General features: G+C 45.3%; 1 protein-coding gene across 6 annotated transcripts in view; it reads right to left on the bottom strand.

The window, feature by feature from the left end:
- Nucleotides 1-12,034, bottom strand: part of nbeal1 (neurobeachin-like 1) — a 503,417-nt gene that overhangs the window by 223,262 nt on the left and 268,121 nt on the right. For all 6 annotated transcript variants that reach the window (XR_011592710.1, XM_070876167.1, XM_070876168.1 and 3 more), the window contains 2 exons: nt 7,153-7,336; nt 346-479 (listed from right to left, as the gene is read on the bottom strand). Coding sequence is in view for 5 of the 6 variants with exons in the window: in XM_070876167.1 (XP_070732268.1) it covers nt 346-479; nt 7,153-7,336 (318 nt within the window). In the remaining variant the exon portion in view is untranslated. The remainder of the gene's footprint in view (nt 1-345; nt 480-7,152; nt 7,337-12,034) is intronic.

The following is a 12,034-nucleotide window of genomic DNA, read 5'->3' as shown; positions in this document are numbered from 1 at the left end:
AGTTAGCATTTTGCAGAATGTTTTGTACTTTGTTTATCTAATTGAAAACAAATTAATTAATTGTTGTAGTCTAATTTTAACACCTGCCATTCTAGATTTCACTTCCTGAGCGGTTTCATCTATGGTTATTTATCGTTCTCAAGAGATTCAATTTAATCAAGAATTCTCAGACTAAGTGAACGTCACACAATTCACTTACAAGGCATCCTTCCGCTCAATGGAAGTTTCCATTTGCTGGACCACTATGCTAACTTTTAAAACGTATTCTCCATGCATCCTTGACTATTTGTGTAATGGAAATTGAAGGATTATGGGACTGTGGGAGTGCAGGAAAAAGATTCCTACCTTCTGCAGCAAGGCGCCTAAAGTGGCAACTCCATGTGAGTGAAGCAGGTTCTCCTGATTGATTGGATGTCTTCGTATGAAATGTTTTATTGTCAAGAGATAAGTAGCTACAGGGTTCTTCTCCAGCCTGGCCTCTGTAAATCACACACAGGGACAAAATCATACTCGGGAACAATCACAGCGACACAATGTTGACTCATATAGTCTACGTCAGACTAACACTTTAATCGGTGGAGGAAATCAAATTCTTAGATTTTCCCTCTTACAAATCTCCTACAATCTACTTCACATCCCTGGAATGTTTGTAAGTCCCTAAAGTTTGACTGGTTCAAATTAAACATATTTCAAGATTTTTAAACTGAGCTTGGGATATTGTTATCTGTGTATCTTAACAATGGATAGTCAAGGGGCTATGACGGGGGCCGGGGGGGTGGGGGTGGGGGGCGTGGGGTGGGGAGGGGAGGGGAGGGGAGGGGAGGAACTTAACACAATCAAAATCACTAAGGAGGTGGTATTCAGTAAGATAACGGGACTAAAGGCAGATAAATCCCCTGGACCTTGCATCCTAGGGTCTTAAGAGAAGTAGCGGCAGGGATAGTGGATGCACCGGTTGTAATTTACCAAAATTCCCTGGATTCTGGGGAGGTTGCAGCAGATTGTAAAACTGCAAATGAAACGGCCCTATTTAAAAAAGGAGGCAGACAAAAAGCAGGAAACTATAGACCAAGTTAGCCTAACATCTGTGGTTGGGAAAATGTTGGAGTCCATTATTAAAGAAGCAGTAGCAGGACATTTGGAAAAGCATAATTCGGTCAGGCAGAGTCAGCATGGATTTATGAAAGGGAAGTCAGGCTTGACAAATTTGCTGGAATACACCAGTGGATGTGGTGTATTTGGACTTCCAGAAGGCATTTGATAAGGTGCCACATAAAAGATTACTGCACAAGATAAAAGTTCACGGGGTTGTGGGTAATATATTAGCATGGATAGAATATTGACTAACGAACAGAAAACAGAGTCGGGATAAATGGTTCATTCTCTGGTTGGCAACCAGTAACTAGTGGGGTGCCGCAGGGATCAGTGCTGGGACCCCAACTATTTACAATCTATATTAATGACTTGGAAGAAGGGACCGAGTGTAACGTAGCCAAGTTTGCTGACGATACAAAGATGGGAGGAAAAGCAATGTGTGAGGAGGACACAAAAAATCTGCAAAAGGGCATAGATAAGATAAGTGAGTGGGCAAAAATTTGGCAGATGGAGTATAATGTTGGAAAGTGTGAGGTCATGCACTTTGGCAGAAAACAAATCAAAGAGCAAGTTATTATTTAAATGGAGAAAGACTGCAAAGTGCCACAGTACTGCGGGACCTGGGGGTACTTGTGCATGAAACACAAAAGGTTAGTATGCAGGTACAGCAAGTGATCAGGAAGGTCAATGGAATCTTGGCCTTTATTGCAAAGGGGATGGAGTATAAAAGCAGGGAAGTCTTGTTACAGTTATACAGGGTATTGGTGAGGCCACACCTAGAATACTGCGTACAGTTTTGGTTTCCATATTTACGAAAGAATATACTTGCTTTGGAGGCAGTGCAGAGAAGGTTCACTAGGTTGATTTCGGAGATGAGGGAGTTGACTTATGAGGAAAGGTTGAATAGGTTGGGCCTCTACTCATTGGAATTCAGAAGAATGAGAGGTGATCTTATCGAAACGTATAAGACTATGGGCCCAAGTTTCGGTCGCGCCAGAAAGTGCGCCTAAAAAAAAACTTACCTATTCTCCGGCTCCCTGCAGGTCCTCTGGAGCCGGGCGCGGCGCAGCACGAACTGTGGGGGGGGCGGAGCCAGGTTCCTGCACTGAAAACAGTGCCGGGACCTCTGCACATGCGCTACAATGGGCGCGCATGTGCAGTAGCTGCAGGCGCCCAAAACTGTGGGAGGGGCCCGAAGCACGCAGCCCATAGCCCTGGCCGAATGGCTTCACTGGGGCTGCGTGGATAAGGCTCCTCCCACCCGACTGGACCCCCGCTCTCCCTCCCGCCCCCCCCGGCGACCCGACCTCCGTTCCCCCCCCCAACCCGGACCTCTGCGACTCTCTCTCTCCCCCCCCACCCCGCCAGACCTCCGTGACCCCCCCCCCGCCGAGACCAGACGCCACCTACCTGTAAATCCAGCCCGAAGTCTTGGGCCCGGCCGTTCAGCCTCCTTCTCCTCTCCCTTCTCCATCCCTCCCTCCCTCCTCCCTCCCTCCCTCCCTTCTCCCACACCCATCCCCCTTCTTCCTCCCCCACCTCCTCCTCCCCCTCACATCCCCCTCCTCCCCTCCCCCCTCCCTTCTACCTCCCTCCTCCATCCTCTCCCTCTCCCCCCACCCCCCTTCTCCCCCCCACCCCCTTCTCCCCACCCCCACCCCACCCCCCCTTCTCCCCTTCCCCCTCCCATCCCCCTTCTCCCCCTCCCCTCACTGTCAGAAACACAGACACTGACAGATAGAGAGTGAACGTCACACACACAGACAGTCAGAGAGATAGAGACACTGACAGAGACACACTGGGGGGGCAGTCCCAGCACGCTGTTGGAGGACTCCTGGTGCTGCAGTCGGTAAGTAGAAAATGTTTTATTTATTGATTTTTTTTAAAAAACTTATTTTTTATTAATTTTTTTTTGATTGATTTATTGGTTGATTTATTGATGTATTTATCATTTATTATTGATGATGGCTCTTTATTTGTAAAACTGAAGTGTTTAATGTTTGTAAACTTCCCTTTAAACCCCCCCCCACCCTCACCATTCCCTACGCCTAATTTGTAACCTACGCCTGATTTTCTAAAGTGTAGACAAGGTTTTTTCAAACGTACAAAAATCTTCACTTACTCCATTCTAAGTTAGTTTGGAGTAAGTTTTCACTGCCTAAACTTTGAAAACAGGCATAAGTGGCCGGACACGCCCCCTTTTGAAAAAAAAATTCTGTTCCAAAGTGAAACTGTTCTAACTGACTAGAACTGGAGCAAACTAAATGCCTAGAATTCAAATTTCTAAGATACTCCATTCTAAACCAGTTGCTCCAAAAAAACAGGAGCAACTCAGACCGAAACTTGGCCCCTATGAAAGGGCTTGACAAGGTGGATGCAGAGATGATGTTTCCACTGATAGGGGAGACTAGTACTAGGCTGCATAATCTTAGAATAAGGGACGGCCCATTTAAAACTGAGATGAGAAGGACTTTCTTCTCTCAGAGCGTTGTAAATCTGTGGAGTTCGCTGCCTCAGAGAGCTGTGGAAGCTGGGACATTGAATAAATTTAAAATAGAGATAGACAGTTTCTTAACCGATAAGGGAATAAGGGGTTATGGGGAGCGGGCAGGGAAGTGGACCCGAGTCCATGATCATATTAAATGAGCAGGCTCAAGGGGCCGTATGTCCCACTCCTGCTCCTATTTCTTATGTTCTTATAAGGGCAATGGGATTCTTTGTTTTGCATCTAGAGGCATAGAATACAAAAGGAAAGCTATAATGTTGAACTTGCACATGACCTTAGTTAGGCTACAGTTGGGAGTATTGTGCAGTTTTGAGTACTTATTATAGGAATATAAAAGCAATGGAAAGGTGCAGCACAGATTCACTAAGATGTTACAAGGAGCAGGGGGTTACAGTTATGAAGAAAGAAGTTAGGACACTTATCATTAGATCTGAGAAGCTGGATGGAGATCTTTCAAGATAAAGGGTGCTGCTACAGTAAATAGAGATTGTTTCCATTGGTCGACAACATGATAACAATGGACAAATTTAAGATAATCACAAAAACATTTTTTTTTTAATTCTGTACATAGATGGTGGTAGAATGGGAAATTCTCTATCGCAAACTATTGTTGAAGCAGAGTTCAGAAACTCTTTTAAAAGGAGTTAAATAGTTGCGTGAAAAAGAGGAATATTGAAGGGCATAGTAAGCAAGCTGGTGCATGGGATTTGACAAAGTGGAAAAACACAGTGACACTAACTTGAGAGGCTGATTGGCCTATTTTTTTGCACTGTAAGATTCTATAATTGTAAGCCACATTCTCGATGCCATCTTTTGATGAGATGCTAAACAGAGATGCTAATCTGTCAGTGCAGCTGAATTATTAAAAAAACACTTTTTGAAGAATAGTAGAGCTCGCCAATGTCCTGGCCCACATTCTTCCTCCAAAGACACCACCAAAAGACAAATTAACTGCTCATTCTTGTTTTTACTACTGGTGCGACATTGCTGTGTATGGATGACTGCAACGTTCATTTACATATCAGCACTGACTGACTACAAAGTAATTAGGACTGTTCGAAGATGTGATTATGTGCTTTATAAATGCAAATTATTCTTTCTTGAGTTTTAACCATCATTTGATCTTTATTTAGAGGGGGAGGGGAGTAAAATCCGAGAGCTATTACATTGCATAACTTTAGTAGTTTACTCGCTTAGATTCTGGCAGTAACCCCCATGAAGGACATCACCAATGATGACGAGTGTTGTGATCCTGTTCTTTATCAATGTCACACTGGCCTTTCTCCAAAACACAGAAAAAGTGAGAAAAACTTAAAAAAAACCTTAGGATGTCCCAAAGCGCTTTACAACCAATTAAGTACTTTTTGAAGAATAGTTACTGTTGCAATTATGAATGTAATGTTGCATTACACAGCAATAGTCACAAAAACATATATTTGGAAGAAACGGATTTCTTGATAGGAGTGTGTTTGTGTACACGGGTGGGGAGAGGGGGTTGTAAAGATCACAGAATCGCATCACATAGGTAGCAGTGCAGAGAAGGACTAACTGCGCACATAGAGCTGTGACAGTCAATTAAAATACATGGCTTGGATGTGAAAGGAGAAGCTCTCAAAACAAGCCGAGAGTTGGGCTTTAATGTGTTTGCAATTAGATGTTGGAGGGCAGGGAAAAAGCAGAAAGCCAAGAGCAAGAGGAACATTTGCAAATAAGACACCACTACTACTACAAGTCTTGAATAGCAAAGAGTGGATGCAGTGGTGAAAGACAGGTTAAGACAGTATAGGCATACTCCAGCATTATGTAGATGGTAGGCACAGGGGCAAGAAAAAATGCATGGAGTCAATCACACCCGCTTAGCTCAAGAGAGGAAAGAAAAAACACATTTAGAGCATTGACTAGGAAGAGAAATGAAATTTTAAACTTATTGCAACAACTTCCAATTAAAACACCACTTTTTCACAGACTCAGGCAGATGGTGTGAATTCAACTACAGTATTCTTATTTAAACAGAAAGCCTTGCTGGGAAGAAATACTATCAGTATGGGGGAGCTAAATTGCCATCAGTACCTTCCTCTAACATTTTGAAAAAGTTATAATTTTAAGAGCTTACTTCCTTGTTCGCTGTTTGTGAAAATTCTGCGTTTCGATTGGCTGCTTAGACAGTCTGTTGACATCACGGCTGTTCGCACAAGGGGATCCTCATTATACTTCGTTGATTTGATTTGAATGTCAGAAAACCCAAAGTTCTCGACACATGGATCGTGGGATACTTGTGCGGAGCGTACTTTGGGGCGAGCAGCGAATGCCTTTGCTTCGCTGCAGACTGCAAATTCCGGGCCAATATTTCAAGCTTGAAGTAAAATTTTGGGGGGTTATTCTGCACTGATTAGTATTGAAAAAGCTCCTTGGTATCTTCACATCAAATGAAATCTGCCAAGATGCTGTAAACAAGACAAGCTTGGGGTTGTTATTTTGGTGCCGTGCCCCTTATACAATGTGTGGAGGCGCTGGTGACAGAGGTTAAAAAATAAAGTGGCTTTAAAAATGTAAGTCTTTTCAGGATTACAGCTACACATTGCAACATCTCATGCATTCAGAGTCGCATTTTACTGTTGATACTTGAACTTTTTTCTCATTTTTGGGGCATTGGAGAGAGAGAGACAGAGACAGAGAGAAGGTGAACCCTGTTTGAATGAAATCTGCCTGAAGAGAAGCTTGGAAATTGAACATTGCAAACTAAACTGGCTCAATAATCCCCTCACCTGGATAACAGCAACATCATTCGCTAGACTGGAAATGTACAGGTGTTGTTGGTTTTAATAGAAGGTGGTTTTAAACAACAAGCATACGAGTGAGAATTATTTGAAATCGGTTAAAATGTCAATACCCTGCACTACAATAGTGCTGTACAACATTTGCAGTACTAATTTAAGCACTTTTCACTGACTGTTTCACCATTTTAACTACCCAATTGCACAATTCCTTATCATTGTTTGGTCAAGATTGACTTTTATTAATTAAAAGGATTTTGCTCAATGTAATACTTCGTGCTTTTCGGATCGAGAATCTTCCGCACATAGATATACTACAGATAAGTTAATTTTGTGCCTAGATGAGTTAACAGGAGACTGATAAATCTCTCTCTGATTCACAAGGTAGCGCCTTGTACAATCAGTGCCCTCCTTAAGACCTGTACTAAAAGTCACAAGGTAAGAGCAAATAGCAAGGTATCTCAAAGGAGAGGGGAAAAAGGGGGTTGGAGAGGCTCTGCTCCGAGTAGAAGAACTTAGTTAAGAAATTGGAACAGAGCAATATTCATTTCAGTTACTCTGCATTAACTTGTAAAATAGGAAAGAGAAAGGGCATGCATGGGGGTGGAGGAAGAGTGGGAGGGTTACATGGTAATAAACACAAGTAGTATAGACAAAAACGGGTCAGTAAAGTGGCAACAGATAACTGCAATACATACACCTACCCAGACTAGAAGATTGATTCCAAAATTAATGTTGTTAACTCATGATCCCTCTGCAACTACTATAAAGTCTTACCAGAAGCTCTAGTTGAAGGGACCACCACCCAGTCACCTTCAGAAGGAGAGGGTGCTTCAGGCGTCACAAAGTCAGTTGCCCCATGATCGTGTCCGTTTTTCACAGACCCCTGGCTACCAAGATTGCTCATTTGTTCCAGCAGTGGGAAAAGGACATTGAGACCACCAGTGCAATTGATCATATCCTGCAAAAACAAGTGTCAAGTAGAATGCTGTAATCTACCAATGGAGAAACATTTAAACTGTATGGCGACAAGTTCAATTCCAATCCAAATTCCAAATGTTTTGCCTGCTCCAGCAGTACAACACAAGCTCCCCACACCCCGCTCCATTCAGCCCAAATTCAAATCGAATTTCAAGGTCCAGTTTCCGCAATAGTAAGTTTCACTAACTCTTTCCATTCAATGCACTACATGACAATAAGGTGCTCTATCTTGGATTTGGGAGAGGGGTCAGGGGAATGGGGGTGGGGGGTGGGGGGGGGGGGGGGGAGAAGAAATGAGAGGGAGCAAAAATCTCTCAATTGCAGGGCCCGATCGACTCCGTTTTTTTGCTTTGGCCCCTCGGCGCTGAAAATAAAAATCCAGAGAGTCAGGAGAGGTATGTGTGCGTGTGTATGCGCGTGCGTGCGTAGAAGGACCCTCTCTTAAAAAGTTCAATTTTCTCCTTTGCAGAAGATGGTGTCACAGATCAACTGAGAATGGTCACAAATTGGAGGAGGTCCGCCAAGTAGGCTGCAACTAACAGCCGTGGAGCAGAGGATAACGTCTATGATTAACTGTCATAGGAGAAGACCAACCATTAATACAGAAGCTGGTCCCAGTTTTCCCAATAGCGGGTAAGCCCTGCAAATGGCACAGACTGGTTTGGCTAAATTTATGTTCTGCGTGTGCTGCTTATGCTTCCCCTTCCTCAATGTTGCTAACCAAGCATCTATCTTTTGTTTCGCAGAGGTTGAGCATCAGGAGAAGAGAGAAGGTACACCTGAAGTTAGAAACATAGAAGAAACATAGAGATTTACAGCGCAGAAGGAGGCCATTTCGGCCCATCGTGTCCGCACTGGCCGACAAAGAGCCACACGGCCCTCGGTCAGCAGCCCTAAAGGTTACATATAAACCCATGAACAAGGACGGAAAGGTAAAGAGCACCCAGCCCAACCAGTCCGCCCCACACAACTGTGACACCCCTTACACCGAAACATTCTACATTCCTCCCCAATCGGAGCCATGTGAAGGAGAGAATGTTCAGGATATTCCAAATCAGGAGAATGATGGGCAGCAAGAAGGCATTGACGACGAGATGGGTACCCTAGATTTGGAGATGCTGAATCAATCCACGGGACATTTCTAGGTGAGGCGTCTGAGGCTGCGAGTATAAGTGTGTTGCAGCAAGCCACACCTGCGAGATGTCAAAGGAGAGCAGACTATAGACCTGATGCAGAAACACAGGATTTGGAGAACATAGGACATCTTGTGGGGATGAGCGGGGAGAATATCCAACAATCGTGACTGTTCCTGGAAACCTTTGGTGGGGTGAGGGCAGAGTTGGGGGAACTGTCATTACAGGTGGAAACACTTTTGGGATGGTTGAACAAGGTAGTAGTGACAATAGGGGGGCTCACCCAGGCTGTCACTGATGTGAGGAATGCTTTCTACTCTGCACCAAAATCAAGGGTTGATCCTGAGGCTGAGGATGATTACGAAGAGGAACCCGGGCCTTCCACAATGACACATTTTGGCTCTGACCCTGTTGTAACCCAGCAGCAAAAAACGTCACATCGGAAAAGAAATAGTTTACATCTGGGGTTAAGGGAGGCAAGGAAGCAGATGTCTGCAACTACGGGCATGCGCAGGGGTAGCGACATCTACTGGGGCAGGATTGGTGCACAGCGCTAAGGAGGAGGATAGATGGCTTGTTTGTTTTTGGTTGGTTTGGTTGATTGTTCTTTTGAATGTTCGCCACAGTATTCATTAAAGTTTTTAAAGATAAGGTTTAAAGATAAGTCATGTTAAGCTAATTACAACTGTGCTGTACAAATGTTTTCCTTGACTTTTAACCTGACTCCTGCACTTCATTTTTTAATGCTGCACTAATAAATATTATAAGATAAAGGAACAGACTGAGAATGTAAAATGGCCTCATTTCTTGTAACCTATAAGTTTAAATGATACAGGGGCAGGTTCCAGTACTAAGGTGTTCATGGATCCTGACTTGTTCTGGGTCACTGATACATGCAACACAGGACCATGGTATGTCTATCAGTGACCCTGACCCAGTCTAGATCTATGAACAACTTAGTACAGGAACATGCTAATTTAACATCCCTACAAATATATTATTGTATATTATTGTCCACGTAAGCACTCCAACACTCCATTAAAACATAAAAGATTTGCGGTGGGATTATTTAATTTATATAATGTAATGTCCAGTCTTTATTAGAAATCACTGCTGCTTTCCTATGAGCCCGGAGTGTTTTGCACTGTCTTTTGTGTGCAGACCTCTGGCCTGGGATAGCAGCGGGCCATGTGGGTGGAGGACCTTCAGCCGGGGGCTTGCAGCAGCTGCAGTCGACGGTGTGGAGAATCGAGAGAAGGCTTTATTGATGGTTTTAGAAGAAGAGTCCAATCTGTCTGCTGATTTTCCCAACCTGGTGATGTTCAAGGCTTCCCTGGACGTTTTGGAAGATTTTGGGCAGTGAGAACATCACTGGAAAAAGGAGAAGATTTTTTTATTTTACTGCCTGCTTACAGTTATCATCGCAGGAGCAGCATTATTGGTAAGTTTACATTTTTTTTTATACTTGCATATTGTTCATGTTTGCTTTTTAAATTCCCTAAAAGTTTATTTATAAAAGACAGGGAGTCCCTTCGGGCGGGGATAGGATCAGGCCAGCGCGGATTTCCCGAACTGCAGATAAGGGTATTACCTACAGTTCTTCTAGGGTCTATGCCAGTTTGAAAAAATTTGTTCGTGGGGAAAGTTGCCCAGAAATGGTGTGCAACTTTCTTTTACAGGTACACCAGTGCCAGAATGTATGGCGCCAAACATTCTGGCGCTGGTAGTAGACGCCGACACCCCGACATTGGGGAATCTTTCAACAGAGCTTCAGTGCCAATAAAATGGCTGGGCAAAATTGGGGCCTTTAGCTCATAGGTTTTCAAACTGATTGTCTATTGGATCATTAGCTAAGTAACCAATGTTTTTTACATAACAGGCAATCTCCACTTAGCAACTGCTTCTCCTAATTGTTTGCAGTTGCATCAAGAATATCATTAAGGTAATAGCACTTTAAGGAGGTGCAAACAGCTGATTGAAATTGTGTGAAGACCAACTTTGGCTAAAATTAGCAGAGCTGATTAAGTAGAGGGTAAGTACTTAGTGAACTGCCCAAAACAGTTGGCGCACTTAACATGTTCTAGGCAGCATCTTGTAATTAACACCTATGGTACTGATCATCATCATAGGCAGTCCCTCGGAATCGAGGAAGACTTGCTTCCACTCTTAAAATGAGTTCCTAGGTGGCTGAACAGTTCAATATGAGAACCACAGTCTCCGTCAACTGTCACAGGACGGGAGAGTGGAGAGCACCAGTTCCAACTGTCACAGGACAGGAGAGTGGAGAGCACCAATTCCAACTGTCGCAGGAGAAAGAGTGGAGAGCACCAGTTCCAACTGTCACAGGACGGGAGAGTGGAGAGCACCAGTTCCAACTGTCACAGGACGGGAGAGTGGAGAGCACCAGTTCCAACTGTCACAGGACAGAGAGTGGAGAGCACCAGTTCAAACTGTCACAGGAGAGAGAGTGGAGAGCACCAGTTCCAACTGTCACAGGAGAGAGAGTGGAGAGCACCAGTTCCCACTGTCACAGGACAGAGAGTGGAGAGCACCAGTTCCCACTGTCACAGGACAGAGAGTGGAGAGCACCAGTTCCAACTGTCACAGGAGAGAGAGTGGAGAGCACCAGTTCCAACTGTCACAGGAGAGAGAGTGGAGAGCACCAGTTCCAACTGTCACAGGATGGGAGAGTGGAGAGCACCAGTTCCAACTGTCACAGGAGAGAGAGTGGAGAGCACCAGTTCCAACTGTCACAGGAGAGAGAGTGGAGAGCACCAGTTCCAACTGTCACAGGATGGGAGAGTGGAGAGCACCAGTTCCAACTGTCACAGGATGGGAGAGTGGAGAGCACCAGTTCCAACTGTCACAGGATGGGAGAGTGGAGAGCACCAGTTCCAACTGTCACAGGATGGGAGAGTGGAGAGCACCAGTTCCAACTGTCACAGGATGGGAGAGTGGAGAGCACCAGTTCCAACTGTCACAGGACGGGAGAGTGGAGAGCACCAGTTCCCACTGTCACAGGATGGGAGAGTGGAGAGCACCAGTTCCAACTGTCACAGGAGCATCCGGTCGTGCCCCAGTAACTGTCCCCAAAGGAAGTGGAGTGTGGGAAATTGCACTCCGCTTCCATTGAGGGGTGGTAAGGCCAATTCTGCGGCGGGAGCAGGACTTCCACGCTGGGGGCTAAAATTCCCGGCCCCAGAAGGTTACCGCCCCCAAGGTGGGAGCCTGTGGGAGGCAGAGGGAAGTTGAGGGGAGACGGGGGCGGGGGATGGAGGGGAGAGTGGTGGAGATGGGCAGGGCGGAGAAATTCAGGGCAGGGGACAGGGAGGGACCACATTGCAGCGGAGGTCTCGGGGGGCGAAGTGTGTTGGAGAGTCGGGCGTGGGGGCTCTGTGCCTCGGTGCGAGGCGTGTTCAGAGTGGGGTGGACGGGTTGACTGCACAGATGGTGGCTGGTGGATGTGGTGTGGTTGGCGTCGTGGGGGGCGTGGCTCCGGGGTGGCTGGGGCCGGGGATGTTCGGCATTTGGGAAGGATTCTGACG

Source organism: Pristiophorus japonicus, chromosome 3 (genome assembly GCF_044704955.1).
Source record: "Pristiophorus japonicus isolate sPriJap1 chromosome 3, sPriJap1.hap1, whole genome shotgun sequence".
NCBI classification, from domain to species: domain Eukaryota; kingdom Metazoa; phylum Chordata; class Chondrichthyes; family Pristiophoridae; genus Pristiophorus; species Pristiophorus japonicus.
The sequence above is the reverse complement of the archived record's forward strand: the minus strand, read 5'-3'. Positions and strand labels throughout refer to the sequence as shown.